Source organism: Pristis pectinata, chromosome 5 (genome assembly GCF_009764475.1).
Source record: "Pristis pectinata isolate sPriPec2 chromosome 5, sPriPec2.1.pri, whole genome shotgun sequence".
NCBI classification, from domain to species: Eukaryota; Metazoa; Chordata; class Chondrichthyes; order Rhinopristiformes; family Pristidae; genus Pristis; species Pristis pectinata.
Window position 1 is genome coordinate 90992911 of NC_067409.1, and position 20706 is coordinate 91013616.

Below are 20706 nucleotides of genomic sequence, written 5' to 3' on the forward strand. Positions count from 1 at the left end.
CTCAACTGCAACCTATGGTACTTCTGATGGGCTAGTTCAGTACCATAGCTTCTGGATTGAGGTTCTAATCTTCTCGCAGTTGACCTTTTACTATTCGGTGTCAAATTTGGAATATTTAAAGTTTAAAATATTATTTTTAATATTACATATAAATAGATTTTGATCTCATTACTGCACCAGATTATGTTTTTGTTTTACACTTACAGAGATGTCACAGAGGACACAAATGAAGAAGATATCTCTGTGGGTCATTCAGACATGTAAAATATACCCTTCAAAACATGGAGGAAGCATTTTAATGTATTTTATACAAAAACAGTAGAATTTGTAATGCCAGAATTAAAAAAAGACATTTGGCAAAAAAGAACAGACTACAAAAGAGCATATCTTGGTAGCGCTCTAATGCCACATATTTTAATCATTCCCTTATATATCAAAGGACTGGAGGATGTTTTTACATGTTACTGCTACTAACAAAACTATTTGACAACTACAAGCAAACTCTGTTTACTATGTATAGCACAGAACTTTGTGAAAATGCATTTCATAAAAAAACATTCTAAGATCTCTAGTTTTACTAGTGATTAAGTTAAACAAACCCAAGAAGAATTTCACAGCACATGACTGATCATTCTACTCATTGTAATACATCCTCCATCATAAGAAATAACTAGTTATTTAAAAAAGATTCATATAATCAAATCAGGTCAATATGAATTTATGAAAGGTAAATCATGTTTGACACATTTGCTGGAGCAAGGTTATAACAAGCAGAGTCAATTGGGGGGAATCTGTAGATGTACTGTATTGGATTCTGTACAAGGTGCCACATAGAAGACTGGTGCACAAGAGTTCATGGTATTGGGGAAATTTGTTTGCACAGATTGAAGACTGGTTATCGTATTGAAGAGAGATGGAATAAGTGGCTCTGGAAGGATGGCACAGGTGGAGGAGCTCACAGATTATTTTTTGCCCTCAGTTATTTATATTAAGGACCTGGAGGAGGTAGTAGAATATTGGGAGGGCACATTGTAATAAGGATATTTGGACTCTGAAACTGGGTATAGACAAGTTTAGTGAATGAACGAAAATTTGGCCATTGGAGTTAAATATGGGAAAGTTTGAGGTCATGTATTTCAGTAGAAGGAATCTAAAGACAGACTATTACCTAAATGGGGAGGGATTGCAAATGTATGACGTGCAGTAAGTAGTTCTGAGAGCAACAGGCTATTGACTTTATTGCAAGGGAATGGGATTTTAGAAACAGGGAAGTATTGTTACAATTGTACAGGTTGTTGGTGAGGCCGAACCTAGAGTACTCTTCAGGTCCTCTTATTTAAGAAAGGATATGGAGGCAGTGCAAGACAGATTCCACAAGAATACAAGAAAATAACAGTAGGAGTAGGTCAACAGGCCCCACCATTCTGTACAATCATGGTTATCTATGCTGGCCTCAGCTCCTCTTCTGTGTCAGTTCCCTATAACCCCCAATTCTTGATCTTTCAAATATTTATATTCAAATATCTAATGATTTGGCCTCCACTACCCTCTGGGGCAGAGAATTCCAGAGATTCACTACCCTCTGAGGAGAAGAGATGTACCTTAGTCTTTAAATGACTGGCCCCTTATCTTGTAGCTATAAGATTCCCCAAGCTAATTCCTGGGACGAGAGGATTGCCCTATCATGAGTGGCTGAGGTTGGATCTGTATTCTTGACTGTTTAGAAGTATGAGGGATGAACTTATTGACACATATAAAATCCTAAGAGGGCACAACAGGGTAGATGTTGAGTCATTTCCACTAGTGGGGGAGTCTTGAATGAGGGAACATAGTTAGAGATAAGGGGGTAGTCATTTAAGGGCAAGATGCATTGGAGTTTCCTTTTGTGCAGATTTGTGAATCACTAGCATTCTCTAACCTGCAGGGTTGTGGAGGCTAGAACACTAGAGGTATTCAAAGAGGAGGTAGATACATTTTTGAAAGATTGGGGAATTAAAGGCCATGGGGTACTGGCACAGAAGCAGCCTGGGTTAGATTAGTCATGCTCATACTGAATGGCAGGGAAGGCTTGTTCTCCCGTAAAATTACAGAAGAATGTGCAGTGAATAATGGAAATCTGAAATAAAAACGCTGGAAATTCTGATCATCTCAAATTAGTGAACCCATACAACTACTAGGTGCTTAATTAGAAGATCAGATGTTGTTCCAAATACGAAGGTTTATTGGGACAGTGTTAGAGGTAAACATAAAAATCAAAGTGAGAATGGGACCCTCTGGTTTTGTTTCCTTACTCATCTCCCTTTTGCTTTTTCCCATCATCCCTTCTGTCAATTAATGTCTCCTGCCTTTCAGCTTTCTATTTGTTTGTGACCCACTCACTTTGTCTTAAAATCTTTTATCTCTTAACTTTTTCTGGCTCTGATGAAAAGTCATTATCAGTAACTTTTTCCCTATCTACAAATATGCAAGATACAGAAATTGGGTCAGAGGGTGTAAAGAGACACTTGTGAGCATTTCCAGCATATTCTTGCTTTTCTTTCATTTATAATAAAGAAGCATCATACTGAAGTAGTCTTTCAATATTAAGGAATATTTTACAATGCAGCCCATTTTTACCGGCATGGATCAACTAGCTGCAATTGACATTCTGAAACTAGGAACTTTAAGAACTATTAAAAATGAAACAAACAATAAACCAATTTTTAAATTTAAAAAAAAATGAAAACAGATAAAAAGTTCTTTACATATGCTTTATATAAACAAAATCTAATTTGGAAAGAAAATTGCCATTTTACCATCATCCCTGTACCCCTACAATTCCCATTGAAATCAATGCAGTTATGCATGCAATGCCCGGTTTAACCTGGCACAGAATGAAAAAGATGATTCCACAGAGTAAATACTGGAGTACTTGAGAGACTCTGCAAGATGAAGCTCCACCACTGAACTGCAGCAGAGCTTGTTGAAATATACTCAACTATAAAGGAGTAAGTTCAGGATTTCCGTATTTAACCACAAATGCAAGGAAATCCTGGACTTGCTACCATGTGAATGGGTAACTGCTGCTGACTCTGAACCATTTAACAGCAAACTCCTTCCCTTTTGCATTTGCAGTGCATTGTAATGGGAATAAAAATTGCTAAGGTGCAGTGTGCTGACCACAATCTGACAACTGAAGTAATATGAACCAATGTTACCGCGAGGCAGAATGGGATTTTACACATTTTATCTAACCTGTTTAATATGCATCTAATATTTAAAACATGTTTGCAACTGGCATCTCTATTTGAACAAGAAAAACACTTGTTTTCTTGAAAAAATAATTACTAGTCTGGATAATAAAAAGGGAACCAATTGACCAATTACAGGACGACATTCAAAACCACAAAAAGGTCCAACTTAATTTCATTAAAGTAATTTTTCCTTGCCCTTAACAGCTAAATAAAAGTGGAGTAAAGTGCCATTAAAGACACACAGAAAGGGATTATTTATAACACCACATAAAAAATTGCATGTATAACATATATACCAAATTTTTGTTTACAGTAATAAAAAATGTAATTGCTAACCAAGAATCATGTTTACACCACATATATCAGAATATAAATTCTGAAATTGTTGCTACACATTTTAGGATAAAAAGTGATGAGTTATTTGTTTTGCAAATAAACATACAATGAGTTTAGCAGGCTGAGAAAATTGTCTATTTCTAAGCGTCTCCGTCATTCAGAAACATTAATAAGCTACTGAGAAACTAACAAAAATATTTACAATGTATTAAAGGTAATGGAAGCACTAAAAAAAAGTTAGGTAAACAAATTACCAAATAATGAAAATTAGCTTAATTGATTCAACTGATGGATTAAAAAAAACTAATAATTATAACACCACCATGACTTAATTTCACAGTTTCAACATTCTGGAGATTATCAATGACCAGAAACTTATTGAAACAAGCCACATAAATACCTTGGCTAGAAGAGCAGGTGAGAGCTGGGTATTGAGGCAAATGACTCAACTAATTCCCCAAAGCCTTTCCAAAGTATACAACAAACAAAGCAGGAGTGTGGTGCAAAACCATTTCCATTTGCCTGGGTGACTCTGGTGGCAACAACACTGATGAAACTTGACATCATCTGGGACAAAACATTGCCTCCCTCCATCACTGGGTGCACCACAGCCTCGTGCATTTTATGAAATGCATTGCAATAGCTCATTAAGGTTTCTCAAACTTCTACTAAACTTGATCTTCTACCACTTAGAAGAACAAAAGTAACAAGTTTCCATTAACACTATCACTTCCATTCCTCTCTCCCCCCCACCAAGTCGCACATAATCCTTAATTGAAGATGTATCATTATTTCATCAGCCATATGGTCTCAAAATCCTGGATCTCCTTACAGAACGGTAGAGATGGATGTATCTTCACCATATGGATGAAAGTAATTCAACAAGGAAGCTTATTTTTTTTCCCCAAAAGTAATTAGGGAAGGAAGTAAATACTGGCCTTGTCAGCAATATCCTCACCCCACCACCCCGCATATAAATGAATAGGTAGTACATTTTTTGAAGGAAAATTATCCTGAACAATGTCAGAAATTCATTTTTTTAATTTTTATTCTGTAAAAATGATTATCAGTGGGATTCCCCTTTTCCATAATACCATTCATTCTATACTTACATTTAAATATTGGATAGGAGATAATTTGCAAGAGTGCTATTGATTTGAAACTCACTCCAATAAGGGTGGTATAAACAGAGTTCATCAGGGCTTTCAAAAGAGATTCCACGGGGAGAAAGTGGGGAAATGCAAAATTGGGCTTCTTCAACAAAGACAGGCATGGACTTGATAGGCCAAATACCTTCCTGTGATTCTATTATTAGCGAGACAAAGTTACACTAGTTATAACGTATTCCCCTTCAATGCAGGCTATACATTCAGTCTAGTTACAAATTTATTACTTGAACCTTTGGGCAACATATAAAAGGAATCCTCCACATTAACTTATAGTAACTCATGCTCATCAGAAACAAATATGTCATATTGCTTATTGGTTTATTATGCAGAATATAATTAGGCTTCAGAGTAAGGCAGAGAAACTGAGGGACTCCCCCCTCCACTTAGAAAAAAATAGTCTATCTATACCTCCTGCTCTGTCATCAGACCATATTTTCCCTGAAAGAAGTGGTTGTTGCATTTCATGATTAAGAGGGTAATTACAGTTTAACATGTGTTACCTTTTCATCAAAGTAATGGACGATAACAAGTCACAATAACAGGATCTGGTTTAGGTTAATCAGATCGTTAGTAGTCTTTTTATATGAGAACTGTTTTTCCCAGAAGTAGAACTTCCAGTATTTAGCCCACGTTAACACAAATATTCACCACCAATTCTTTCCATTTGAGTTTTAACAGTTGATCAAATAACAGTTGCATGCCTTGTCATTCTCACTTTTTGCTACATCTGTTTGACTGGAATCACTTTAAGGATGATTAGCTGTATTTTAGTAACCATTTTAAATAAAATTTGCTTTATAACTTTCAGAAGCAAACTGTGGCAGATGTATGCAACAGTAGTCTTGTAGTTCAGTGGTTCAGCAAGGCTGAAATTGGCTTTATTTTGCTCAGAGAATCTTTTTAAACAGTTTTTAACATAATGAACTAAAATTGATAAAAAACTAAAGATGATGCTGAGCAGGTGCAATATTTTTCATAGATTGCTTAAAAAGGATTTACAAGTACAAATACAATACAATAAATGGTAGGGCACTAGGAATGTTGATGAACATAGAGACCTGGAAGTCCAAGTCCATAGTTCCCTGAAAATGGCAACATAGGTCAATCAGGTGTGAAGATGGCATATACCATGCTTGCCTTCGTGGGTTGCAGCACAGAATATGAGTGCTGGGATATGATGTTGCAACGCTACAAAACACTAGTTAAGCCTCACCTGGAGTATTGTGTGTAGTTCTGGTCGCCACACTATAGAAGGATGTGATTGCACTGCACAGAGTACAGAGGAGATTCACCAGGATGTTGACTGATTTGGAGGACTTTAGCTATGAGGAGACATTGGATAGGTTGGGGTTGTTTTCCCTGGAGTGAAGGAAGCTGAGGGGTGACCTGATAGAAATATATAAGATTATGAGAGGTATAGATAATCAAAATCTTTTTCCCGTGGTAAGGAATATCAAAAACAAGAGGGAATAGGTTTATAGGTTTAAGGTGAGGGATAAGAATTTTAAAGCAAATCTGATAAAAGTCTTTTTTTGCACAGAGAATGATTGATTTCTGGATTGTGCTGCTTGAGGAGGTGGTGGTATTAGATACAATTACTATGTTTAAGAGGCATTTTCACAGACCCTTAAATAGACAAGGCATGGAAGGGTATGAACCTAATGCAGGCAAATGAGATTAGTATGAATGGTAAAAAGGTCAGCATAGATGGGGTGGGCCAAAGGCCCTGTTTCTGTGCTACATAACTTTTACTATTATTACTCATAAAACATCCACTTCCATGGTAGATCTATGACAAAATAACCCTACATTTAAAAATATTGAGCAAATCATGACATGTCCTTTCCCTCAAGATCTTATTCAGGTACATTGACATTTTAACTGTTGTTGGTTAGCAGGTTCTTTTAAGATTTTAATATAGTTTCAAGGGGATTTTTGAAACCTTGTTTTAAGATAATTTGGGTTAAGGGTAAGGCAACAATAACATAGATTTATCCATTCGTTTGTTGTAGCTCCCTCATGGGAACAGTGGACAGTAAATCATGCACAAGAATAGGATTTGAAGATGTACAAAGGAAATGCAATGATTAGCAAATTTGATTCAATAATAAAGAATAAAACAATATACAATGAACTGGAAAGAAAGCTTGATAATGAGCCAAATTTTGAGAGAATCATTATAAATGTGACAGTAATTATTAGGACAAATTAAAAAATGAAGTGAATAGGTAGATCTGTTGACATTATACTACCTCATAGCAAGTACTGAAAGGAATACTCAATGATCATTACACATTTAGACTATGAAATTATGAAAAATAGGGCCAAGGTAGGAAGGAATCAGAACTGTACATCAACTATTCTTGATATTATATTTATAATATTTACACGTCAGGGTAAGTCACTTGCTTTGTGTGGAAAGGAAATTACAAAGAACAAAATATACAATCCAAGTTATTTTTTTCTTAATCAGAGGTATTGTGGGACAAAGGATGATACATGTGATGATGTCACAAAAAAGCCAGTATGTTGGATGGACACAAGAGTCTAAATGGTATCCTCTTATTCCAAGTTTTCAATTAATTAATAGTGATTAAAATATGCTTCTAAGTGTTTAGTTGTGATCAAAGGCAATGGCTACATGCACATTCAATGGAAATTGGCAATTATTTTTCATTCCCCAATTCAAAGTATAAAACATTGTACCTTTGCTGCTATTTTCTGATTACACCCAGAAAACGAAAATAAATCCATCTTCCTCATGCCTGTACAATGTAACCGTTCAGCAGTGCAAGTGTTATGAGATCATTAGTATATGAACTCAATAATAATTTGATGGGCTGCAAACTTACGAGGATGGGGGTTTGTGATTAGCACTGATCGAGTGATATACATAAAGCTAGCTGACTGTGGGTGGCACAGTGGTGGCAGGCACACAGCTGCACAGCTTGTAGAGCTGCTGCCTCACACTTCCAGAGACGCGGGTTTAGTAATGACCCCCAGTCCTGTCGGTGTTCTCCATAGACAGGTGAGCGGGGATGGCACTACCTGCCTGTCATCTTACACTCCTCCTCAGTCCACCAATCGCCTCAGACCCCTTTCTTGCCACTCCCCTTCTCCTCCCTATGCTGGCTATCTCACCTCTCCACTCTCAGTCCTGATGCAGGGTTTCGACCCAAAATGTCAACAATTTCTTTCCTCCCACAGATGCTGCTCAACCTGCTGAGTGCCTCCAGCACATTGTTGCTCCAGAATCTAGCATCTGCAGTCCCTTCTGTCTATTCTGTCTGTGTTCTCCCTGTGACTTTATGGGTATCCCTCCTAGTGCTCCAGTTTCTTCCCATATCTCAAAGACGCACGGGTTGGCAGGTTAATTGGTTTCTGTAAATCACCCCTACTGTGTAGGTGAGTGGTAGAAACTGGGGGAAAGGGAGAGGAGGTTTTGATGGAATATGTCTGTTGATAGAATCTTGTTGGAGCTGGTGCAAATTGCAAAGAATGATCCATTCCTTAAGTGTGGCTTCCCCTCTACCAGAAGGGACAGAGCCCTTCACCAGATGTCATCTATATTCCACACTTCTGCTCTCGTTCCTTCTCCTCCCGGACAGAGCAAGATCAGAGTTCCTCTGGTCATCATCTTCCATCCCACCAGCCTCTGCATTCAACAGATCATCCCTTCCCTTCCTACCATCCAGTGAATCTGAGCTTCCAGTTGTCTACCACTTTAACTCATTATCCCACTCCTACTCTGACCTCCCTGTCTGTGGCCTCCTGCACTGTTAAACAGAGGGCAAATGTAACCTTGAAGAACAAAACCTCATCTTTTGCCTGGGCACAATATAGCCTATAGGACTCAATATCAAATTCTCCAACTTTAGCAAACTAGCTCTCTGTATCAAAACTGTTATTTTTTTGTCTGATATCCTTTTCTTCCTTTTTCTTTCATTTATATATTCTGTCTTTTGGGCACGTCCCCAGTGGCAATACTATACAACATTAGCCATGTTTTACATTAGCTGCACATTGCACAAAGGAGCTTAACTACATTATTTCACCGCATCAGAGAAATTCCCTTTGTTCCACCCATTGCCCTCCCCAACCTTCTCTGCTACCTAGACTAACTTGTTTTCTCTCTTTCTCAGTTCTGATGAAGGGTCTCAGACCTGAAACATTAACCATTTCTTTCCAGAGATGTTGACTGACCTGCTGAGTTTTTCCAGTAATTTTGTTAGCAAGCTTTTTCCCTGTGCTCCACAATGAAATATTTCTCATAAATTCTTTCAAAACAATAAAAACTTGAATATTTAATTATGAAATTTCACTTTCCGTTATGTGTGTGTGTTTGTTCCAATCTGTGCTTTGGCTTCTGTAAATTGATTAAACAGTTCTTTACAACCAGTATTTTTACAGTCCTATCTGCTCTATACCCATGGAGACAACCCACTATTCCCTCCCACCACTGCTCCTGATGAAAATTTTTTCTAATTTTCCAGACAACATACCCTAATCCCAATGTTCAACCTGATCCCCTCTATGACCCCTATACATGTGTTCTATAGGCTATCTTTTCGCCACACAAGGAACTTTCTATGAAGCACTTGAGGAATTTGGGAGGTTAATTGGACTTTGTACGTCACCCCTACTGTGAAGGTGAGTGGTGGAAACTGGTGGTTTTGAGGGGAGGTTTTGATGGAATATGGGGAGAAGAATTTACAAGGAAAATTCATGGGGAATTGGGATAGCTCTGAGAGCCAGTATAAAAAGAGGCCACTTCAGTGCATTGAGCCTACATCATAACAAAACATGAATACATTATAGCATTCAGCTGTAACTGGGCGCCTCCAGTATGTTAGTATTTCCATGGCAGCAATCTCACACAAAATTGGTACAATGCTGCACACTGCACCAGTTCAACATAGTTTTTCAGGTGTTGTGAGTTTCCTATCCAGTGCCCATGTGTGCGGACTATTTGATTTAATTAAGTTAGATGAAATTGTGCACATGTACTTAAGCTAAGTACATGGCTAATTTAGATATCAGGTGGTTCCCTATTTGCAGCCATCATCAAGCTCTGGGAATGAATTATTGGTAGTAAATTTACCCTTGCCACATAAGCCAATGTGCAAAAGAAAACCCAAAGAACTCCTGGCTTAAGCTGATGTCACTGTACAAAGGGTAGATGGGAGGCTGAATGTTCTGCATAAGCATCACTCTGTTCTCCTGGGAAGTAAATACCAGAAATATTTTCTCATCAAACTGGCATTTTTACTTCTTTTTTCAGTCTTTTCCAGGAGGTTACTTGAGTGCAGTGGGTGGAAACAAAGTGTGTAAATGGTAAATGACTGCAGGGGACAGACTCAATAGACATGCCAATTATTTTCATATATTTACCACAATAATTCCACTTATTTTATACCATAATGAAATTCCACCTCTGCTTCCTCTATTATTTAGTCTCAAGTTACTTTTATTATTCTTTCATTGTTTCATAATTAAACTCCTTTGTATTTAGGAACAATTTTGGTTGTTCTTTTGTGCTCAATCCAACCTATGCTTCACACTAACCCTCATGCTATCCTAATGGGAACATTAACCGTGTGCGGCCCCATGGATTTAATAGGAGCCCCGGCTTCTCTGCTGCAGTTGTCATGTGAAGTGGAACAAGTGGGGTCTCAGACTCAGGATCCTGAGATCCCGCTTCCAGACTTTTGACAGCTTGCCCTTGCAAAGGCCTTCAAACTGTTCCAAAATGTCTCTGACGATTAGACACACTTAAAAGCAATTCAAGGAGTTTAAAATAAAAACAAAAATTATTTAAAACATTAATTTACTTAATAATGTTTCTTATTTATATCAATTAAATGTGTTCTTTAGTAAATTCTTAAATAAAATAAAAGGGAAAAATAAACTAACTATTTACCTGCACTTACCTCAGCAATCCCAATCAAATGAATAAGGACAAGCTATGTACAAGCTGAAGGGCCAGATTCAAAGTGTATCCAGCCCCTCAGCTTAGCATGATTGAGTTCTGTGCCTGTTCTCAGTGCTCTCTAGTGGCAGAGCTGGGGTCAGGTTGCTGGGATCTAAGCTCCAGCAAGTTCCTCACTCTGCATCACAGTGTGCAGGCATGAAAATTGGGAAGGCATTGACCTATGCAATGCTTTTAGCAGAAAGTTCAGCATGATCCGCAGGTGCTGCAGCTGATACTCACCCGCACTCTTGTGTGGCTTAGTATCAATGCAGAGCTGCAGCACCAAACAGCACAACAGATGTTTGACTGTAGTGTTCACAGACCACGCTAAACTAAAATACAGGCATACTTAGGCATATGAGTCTGTATGTTTTTTGATATTGTGATGAACGTAATTTAAAGTATCACTGATCTGTGAAGCATGAAATTCAAGGATTGTAATTCTATTAATCTGCAAAGTGATTTCAACGAAGTAAATTGGCTATAATGCCTACTTATCAAATTAATGGTCCTGGCATAATGCAAAATTACTGCTTTGGGCTAAATTGATATCATTAACATGTTGAATAAGTGTAAGAGAAATATCAGAAAATAAATTACAAAATTTAAAGAATAATTACAGCACTATAGTGAAATGTCCATCTTATTTCTAAATATAAATTGAGTTTCTGGAAACCATCACAATGAAAGTCACAATATAAAGACGGGAACAAGTCTCACTTAACAGAAAATGATTCATTTTTATGAAGAAAGAAGTAAACACCACCATTTACCACAACAAGCTTTTCTTTGAAAAACTACTTGGACAATGATATTGCTATTGCTGTTGTACTAAATGATTATCAATGCCAAAGTTTCACAGAAGGTTGCTTCCTTTTGTATTAATGTTGTCAACAAGATACTAACAGCATTCTGGAACTTGTGAGAAGGGGAATTTTAGGTACATTCTAGGAGGACACAAGATACTTTCTCATATTCAATGAGAAGGGGTTAACGAGTAATGAAAAAAAGGTTGATTAAAGGTCTTTTAGCTACAGGGCCTTTAGGAAACAGTGATCACAAAATGATGAAAGTTCACATCAAGTTTGAAAGTGACTTAGCCCAATCTGAAACCAGGATTGAAAATCTGAATCTAGCAACCTAGAAAGAAGTGGAGGATGAGCTGGCTACAGTAGATTGGGGAACTACAATAAAAGGTATGGCAGTACACAAAATACACGGGCCCTCAAGCCTGTTCTGCCATTCAGTATGATCATGACTGATGTACCCTAGTCCTCAACTCCTCTGTCCAAATTCCCACAGCCCTCAATCCCCTGATCTTTCAAAAATTTATCTTATTCCACTTTAAATACTTCTAAGGAGCTAGCCTCAACACCTTGCTAGGGCAGAGAACTCCAGAGATTCACCATTGTCTGTAAGAAGAAATTTCTATGCACCTCAGCTTTAAATGACTGGCCGCTCATTTTGAAACTATGTCCCCTTCGTTCGAGACTCTCCCACTAGTGAAAACATCTTGACACTTATTCTATCATGCCCCATTGGGATTTTACATGTTTTAATGAGATCAGTTCTCAATCTTCTAAACTCCAAATGAGCAAAGGTTAACTTTTAAATAATTACTACAGAGTTTACTAGGAATATCAATTCCTTCAAGACAAAAATAGTGGTCCAGCCATGATTATCAAGAGAAGTTAAATATATTAGATCAAAGGAATGTCAAAAAAAAAGTAAGCCTGCCAATTGGAAAAAAAAAATCAGAATTAAGCTAGAGATGACCAAATCATTAATATGGAAAGGGAAAGTAGAATACAAAGTAGTCTACTGAGAAATAAAAAAAATGACTAAAACTTTTTATAGATATACAAAAGGTAAAAAAAAAACCAGACTGAACAGGAGAAAATGTATTGGGAAATAAGGAAATTGCAGAGAAATTAATTGAATATTTTTTGCCTGTCTTTATGGAAAGAGGTACAGAAAACCTCCTGAAAATAGTGGGAAGCAACTCATCTGCACTGAATGCAGAGCTTAAAGACAAAGCATTAGTAAAACATTAGCATTACAGAAATTACTGGGACTGAAATATGATAAATCCCCAGAATCTGATGACCTGGATTGCACTGCTCGTACTGGAGATAGAGTCTGTGGAACTGGTACATGCACTGTGACGATTCCCACAGATTGAATGGTAGCAGATGTAACCCCACTATTTGAGAAAGAATGGAGAGGGAAAAAGAGAAAACTATATCCTGTCATCAGTACCCTATTAGAGTGTTCTTATTAACTGAGTCTATTATTAGGGAAGTGGTAAAAAGGCACTTGGAAAGTAATCAAAAAGCTAAAAGCTGGAAATCTAAAATAAAAATGGAAAATACGGGAGGTACTCAGAACATCAGGCAACATTTTCAGATAGAGAAATGGAGATAATGTTTCAGGATGATGACCTCTCACCTCTGTTTATTGGTTCATGGCGAGATTAAGCATTGCTGATGCATTCAAAAGTTTATTGAATACTTGTCTTCTAACATCAGTTTAGAAAATGAGGTAGTAAGGAAAAGCATCAGCAAGCAAGCTGAATGGTTGAAAAATTCTTTATGTTTTAAATTTTTTAATAGATTAATAGCTATATTAGTTTCAATTTTTTTTAATGATTGGGAGTGGTGGGGAAGACTGTGATTAAAGCATCAAAGATAAATTAACAGTTCTGATGAAAGTTGACCTGAAACATTAAATCTATTCTTCTTTCTACAGATTCTACCTGATCCGTTGAATGACCCAGTATTTTGAATTTCCATTTAGAAAATAATAATGTGGTTGGACAGAGACAACATAAATTAAGGGAAGAGGAATCATGTTTGACAAGTCAGTTGAAAGCTTTTGAGGTCATAGCCAGCTGAATAAGTTGGGGAAACCAGTTAACATGGTGTATTTGGACTATCATAACACTTTGATAAGGTGTCACACAGGAGTTTATTAAACAAAATTAGTACTGAGAGTAATACACTGGCAATGACAGAGATCTGGTTGAAGTATAGAAAACAGAGAGTAGGAAACAAATGGGTCATTTTCCAGCTGAAAGTCTATGACTATTGGGATACTGTTGAATCAGTGCTGGGGCCTGAGCTGGTCACAATTGTGAGACTACGGTTGAGAGTACTCTGTAACTAAATGTTCCTGGTCTGGGACATGACTGACAGTTGGGATGCCTCCAGTATCAAGCCTAGCCAGTATGGAACAAGTGGGTACTACTTAACTTTTAGCACAGTGGTTAGACTACTTTAACTGATTTGTTTGAGATACATAAAGAAATGGGATGTGGAGTGTATGAACTGTTTTATTTTCTCTGGCTGATCAAAAGACAAAATTTTATGATCAACACAATCAAGTTCATGCCACTGGAATACCACTGCAACTGATGGGTAACAAACCTTTTAAAAGGTTTTGGCATCTGGGTAGACCTATCTGAAATGACTAATTGACAATTATAAAGTAAACCCAACATTGGAGCCACCATAAAAATTCAGGAGAGCACTTTGTTCTCCTGTTTCTAGTATGTCCTGGAAAGGTCAGAAAACTGTTTGGATGAAGGTTCTAGACCTGAATTGTTAATCTGCCATTTCTCTTTGGGTGAGGACTGATATATTATATATTCTTTAGCATTCTCTATTAAATTTCAGATTTCCAACAATCATTGGATATTTCATTAATATCATTGGGATTTGAAGCTTTCTTTGTGGAGCTTTGCACTGTGTGTAAATGCACACAAACATATGGATTTGATCATAGTAAAAAACGAAAGGAAATAATAGGGAAAGTATGATACCTCTGTTTGTGACTTTGATAAGGGATGTTTTAAGGCTGTGGCTCATCTGGGAGCTGGATGGAAAAGCTGAAAACATGGAATAGCAGGAATTATGAGGATGGACTTAGAAAGTGACAACACATTTTGAGGGAAATGAAATGTTGGAGATGGGGCTGGAGGGTTCAATTACTTTCAGAGAATTTTACTTTGAGCAAGGACATAATGTAGATTACTTGAAAGGGAAAGTCAACAGCGCCAGAGGAGAGAAAAAAATTTATAATATTATCTACCATGTGGTCCAGCATTTTAGACCATGTGACAAAGCAACTGAGTGGCAGAGTACATTGGAAATTATTGTGATACCTGCTAATCTGGGTCATGAACACGCCACAGACATTTTAAAAATGCAGCCATAACTGACAAATAAAGCAGTGTATGATTCATATATTATCTATGTATTACTAAGAATTTATTGTTACATATTGTTTTGATGAAATGTCAAGTTGAAATATAAAATATTTCTCTCTCTGCAGGTGCAGCCTGGCCTGACTGCTTCCTGTATTTCAGGTATTTCTTTTTTTTGAAATTCTCTCATAGGATGAGAGTGATGTTGGCAAAGCCAGAACTTAATATCCATTTCTAAAGTGCCCTCAGAAAAGTTCTTGAACTGCTACGTTCCCAGTGGTGCTGCTGCAATCCTGATGAAGGTAAAGAATTCCCGGATCAATACACTTCCAAGTCAAGACAGTTGCGTAATTGGAAAGGAATTTGCAGGCAATGCTACTGCCATCCCTCTGCTTCTCTTGCCCTCTTACATGGTTGAGATTTTAATTACCCATTGCTGTGATGAGGGTCATGTTGGTAATGACTGATTTTTTTGAGCCACCGGTGGCCCTTGTGGTGAAGGTACACTCGTAGGGCTGTTGTTAGAGAGTACCAATGCACTTGAACCTAATGATGAAGAAACAGGAATATATTTCCAGATCAGGGAAGCATACAACCCTGCAGATGCTAGCATTCACTTTTGCCTGCTGCCCTTCTTCTAGGTGGTAGGTGGAATTGGGGAAGCTATGACACACTGTACCTTGTAGTGCTGGAAATGATGCCAGTCACTTTATGCGGGACATCCAGCCTCTGATCTGTTCTTCCAGTTACAACATTTATGGGGCTAGTCTAGCTGAGTTTCTGGTCAATAATGACTCACTAAATAGTAATACTGTTCAATCTCAACTGTAGGTGATTAGATTCTTGTTGGAAATTTACCAGAACTATGGTGCTACAGATCATAGATTTGTTATAACACAGGAGGTCATTTGGTGCATCAAATCCATACTGGCTCCTTTTAAAGCCATTAGTTCAGCCCTATACATCTGCTCTTTCCTCTTAGTTGTATAAGTTATTATATATATCTCTCTTAGGATATTATATGTTAGGATCTCATCAACTTTCCTTTTGAAAGGCCTGATTTAACTAGCCACTGTTCAGCCTATGTCAAATGTTCTCCAGCTCACCTTTCAAGCATAGGCTGAAAAGTGGCAGAACAGTTACAAAATAAAATAACTACATGCAAAAATATGTTCCTTCATCAATACCCTTAACACATTGCCATCCTTCACGAGTGAAGCTTTATTCCATGTGTGGAACTATTCCTGCCATCCCTATTTTACTCACTCTCTCTTTCTTTGCATTCATTGCCTGAATAAACTTTATCTTTCTTAGCTAATCATTTTTTTCCTAACATTTCTCCACTGATAACAAGAAATTTTTTTTCCACTTGGGTTCTTCATATTTTACCCTAAATTTCCACTTTCTACTTTGGAGGCAAGACCAAGTTTTGCATAACTTAGAGAAACTCAAGTACGTTTCGTCTGGTTTCAATTTTCGAGATTGTAAACTCTCACCTGACTCCTTCCTGTCTGACAATGTGGGAGGTTTAAAATCACCATAATTTTGAGATTCAATCTTCCCCATAATATCTACTGATGAAATGTTTGTATGTAAATTAATACAGCTCAAGACTGGGACTAAAGTAAAAAAACTCTACATGAAGATGGGAACATTAAACATCAGTAAAATGTACAAAATAATGCTTAAAACTGCAACAACAAAACTTCCTAACAAGCACAAACATTTTCTGCTTTTAACATTACAGCACTAAATATTCTCACCAATTCATAAAAAGCTTTTGAAGTTTTTTTAAAAATAATTTAGTAGGGGACAAAATGTCCAAAGATTACAAAAAAAACAAAACATTTATATCACACCTCTTAAGACCTCATTTCTTCACAAATGATGAATTGTTTTACTTCTAAAGTGTTAGCAAAGATCGAAGTCAATAGGTATTCTACAAAGTAGCCAAAGTAGCAACTAAATGAATGACGAATTGTTTTGGAGTGTGGACTGTACACCAAGAAAATCCTGTGCTCTTCAAAGCAGTGCCATGGAACTTTTTACTCCAATCTGAATATATATGCTATTGATTTTATACTTCTTTTAAAAGTTGACAAGAAAGAATAAAGTATTCTCTCAATTTTGCTTTGAAGTGTCAGTCTCTAACAACTGCTTAAATCTGGAGTTGGACTACTGTTTCACTGTTCCTTCATCATCCAGTTGGAAACATTAGTAGAGAATCTATTTTCTTCCAGAACTGGACAAAATAAGCTGCAAGAGTAGGTCCAAGATTGTAGGTCTACAGATACAGGTCACTGAAATATTTTTGGTTGGCGAGAAACTTACAATAACTACACAATGTGAAAAAGAAAAGCATTTGTTGTAGTTCTTGACGTAGGCAATTATAAAATTGAGCAGTATGTCTAACACATAGAATGAAGTTACTCTGCCTGGAATTGTATCTTTATACTTGTACTTGGAATGTTCCACATTATTAAGAATCACATTGTGGCTTCCAACAATATTTTACAAATATCGCACCTGAGCAATTTTCTCTGTGCCTTGGAAACCATGCTTCTCGAAGTGTTCGGCCAAATTGTTGAAGGTGTGACGTGCCAGGTACTCACAGTTGCTGAGAACAATCAACAGCCTTTGTTCCTAATGAAGTTAAACATAATATTTAAAGCACTCACCATGAATATGAATGACCATGTGGTGACTTATGTCTATAAATCTCCAGCTTTCCTCACTCAAAAATTCTCTAGTTTACTCTAGTACCAATTTACTTTCCGTGTTCAAAAGGCATAAGACTGAACTCAAAAATGTTTACTCCTATATGGAAGTTCAAGCGTCACCATTTTACTATCTACTGCTAAGAGGCAGGTACAAACAGTTATTTTCATCAAGGGAACAACAGCAGTATGTTTAAGTTCCTGAATTGGTATCCTGAAGCATGTATTATTGATCTTTAAAGGGATATTTAAATCCCACTGTGGCAGCTGAGGAACTTAAATTCAGGTATTAAATAAGAAGCTAGTATCAGTAGTGACAAACATGAAAACACAAGATTATCGTAAAAATCCATTTGGCTACCTAGGTCCAGCAACCATATAGGACAAAAAGGAATAATTAGGAATGAAAAATAAGAACTGGGCTACATCTTGTGGATGAATAAAAAAGGAAATTTTATCTGAAGCCTGCAAGTGTTGAAGATATGTTCAAGGCTCGCAACTAGTTCAGCAAATATTAGCTGCATTTATAAAATTATTAGAAATAAAGTAACCACCTATAATGTCCCCAGTTGCTATCATTTCATGTCTGCCATTCTACTCCACTGAGAACACAGCATCAATGCTTTCCCAAAGAACATAAAAAAAGCATATTTCTAGTATCCAATTGTAGGACAGTTCTTTTGATCTCTTTCACTACACTAGTTTTCTAAAGCCAAAGTTAAAGTAGTGTATCTTGTCAACAATTAATGCATTTTATCCAGTTCACAATTAACTTCAATTGTTGTTTGAGACCCCAGTGGGAAAACAGATGAAGTTAGGTACCCAATAGTCTTCTCTTCAGAAACTTATTAATATCCTACAATATTTATGTCTAAGCACTACACGAGGCACGTCAATCACAAACAACTACCAAATTCCTGCCCACAGCAGCTTTCATGAGGGTGAGTGTAGACCACATATCAATTGACAATCTATACTTCTTAGGAAAAACTCAGTTTCTTTACTGAGTGGATGGAAAAGAAAGTATTTCAAGTTCATTCTAATTTGTGACTCAAGGATGCAACAAAGCTGAAGTTATGAGAAGAGGTACGTAACTACATTGAGTCTTCTGAAAATGTCATAATTTTTGAATGTATTATAAATCTAAAACAAAAACAAAACATTGACTGCTGGTTGATTGCTTTTTTAAACAGTGTTGATTTTTCAATTTCCTCTCGGTTTTCTCTGCTTCACATTTTTAAAATAACATTGTTCTCCTTCATTTTCTAATTGCACTTAGCATTGTAGTTACTTCTGTTTCTTTGAAGTTTTCTAATGTTTCTTTTTCTTTCAATCTCTATGTTGTTTTGTCCATTAAATCTCTATCTTAATTTCTTTACCACATCAAGAATGATGCACCTTTGGTCGCTACCATCAAGAAGCAACCAGCCATACAAAAAGTTATTTTCTTCTCAAAGTTAGTTTCTTTTCAACTGTCAGATATATAATAAAATTTTGCTTTGCCTTCTGTCCATATTTTCCTCTTAGGCGGGCCTTTGGAATTGAGGAGGACTTGCTTCCACTCCAATGTGGCACTCTTCCACAGATGGAGCAGGAGGTGCCTGAAGGGAGAGGGGGCGCAGCCAGCTAGTTTGTGAGGTGGGCGTGTGTCAAGGAGATTTTGAGCACATCTTTGAAACTTTTCCTCTGTCCACCTGGCAATCTCTTCCTGTAACAGAGCCTGAAAGAGTATCCATTGTGAAAATTTATTCTCAGGCATGCAAATGACTTGGCCTGCCCAATATAGCCAACTGAGTATAATTAAGCCCTCAGGGTTGGTGATGTTGGTCTGAGAAAGGACACCGAGTTTGATTCACATATCCTTCCAGTGAATTGGGAGGTTTTAGCAGAAATGTTGCAGGTTTCAGAAGCAAAAAGTTGGACAGGAATAACTGCTGCCTGGTAGACCACAAGTTCTGTGCCAGGCTGAGATTGTGATCATCAAATACCCTTTTCCTTAAATGACCAATCTGTGCTGGTGCATTGAAGGTGACGGTGAGTTTCATAATCAATGTTTGTCTCTTTGAGAGGTGATTGCAGAGATAGGGAAAGTGGTCCATATTCCCCAGGGTCTAGCTGTGAACCTTTACTGTTGGAAGGCAGTGTGGTGCAGCAGGGGCACTGGTAGAAGAACTCTGACTTGTGGATATTAAGTACAAGGCCCATTCTCTCATACGCTGCCATGAATGAATCGATGATGACTTAGTGATACCGTTCAACAATGAAGTTCGAGTGGCTTTGGTTTAGAGTGTAGCCACAAGAGGATGAATCAGAATCAGGTTTATTATTACTGAGATATGTCGTGAAATTTGATGCTTTGTGGCAGCAGTACAGTGCAAGACATAAAAATGATAGATAGATAGATAGATAGATAGATAGATAGATAGATAGATAGATAGATAGATAGATAGATAGATAGATAGATAGATAGATAGATAGATAGATAGATAGATAGATAGATAGATAGATAGATAGATAGATAGATAGATAGATAGATAGATAGATAGATAGATAGATAGTGCAAAAGAGGAATAACGAGGTAGTGCTCATGGGTTCATGAAGTGTTCAGAAATCTGATGGTGGAGGGGAAGAAGCTGTTCCTGAAACGTTGAGTGTGGGTCTTCAGGCTCCTGTGCCTCCTCCCCGATGGCAGTAACGCAAAGAGGGCATGTTCTGGATAGTGAGGCTCCATAATGATGGATGCCGCCTCCTTGGGTCACTACCTCTTGAAGATGTCCTCGATGGCAGGGAGGGTTGTGCTTGTGATGGAACTGGCTCAATCTACAACCATCTGCACTCTTTCAATTCTGCTCATTGGAGCCTCCATACCAGGTGGTGAAGCCTGTCAGAATGCTCTCCACCATACATCTATATAAATTTGCAAGAATCTTTGGTGACATACCAAATCTCTTCAAACTCCTAATGAAGTATAGAGCTGCTGATGTGCCTTCTTCACGATTGCATCAATGTGCTGGGCCCAAGATAGATCCTCCAATCCAGGAATGCCTCAGGTTTGTGATTAATTTAATTTTTGATC

General features: G+C 37.3%; 1 protein-coding gene across 4 annotated transcripts in view; it reads right to left on the reverse strand.

Moving 5' to 3' along the window:
* Nucleotides 1-20706, reverse strand: part of exoc2 (exocyst complex component 2) — a 222625-nt gene that overhangs the window by 39366 nt on the left and 162553 nt on the right. For all 4 annotated transcript variants that reach the window (XM_052016796.1, XM_052016798.1, XM_052016799.1 and 1 more), the window contains exon 22: nucleotides 17440-17556. In XM_052016796.1, the coding sequence (XP_051872756.1) occupies nucleotides 17440-17556 (117 nt within the window). The remainder of the gene's footprint in view (nucleotides 1-17439; nucleotides 17557-20706) is intronic.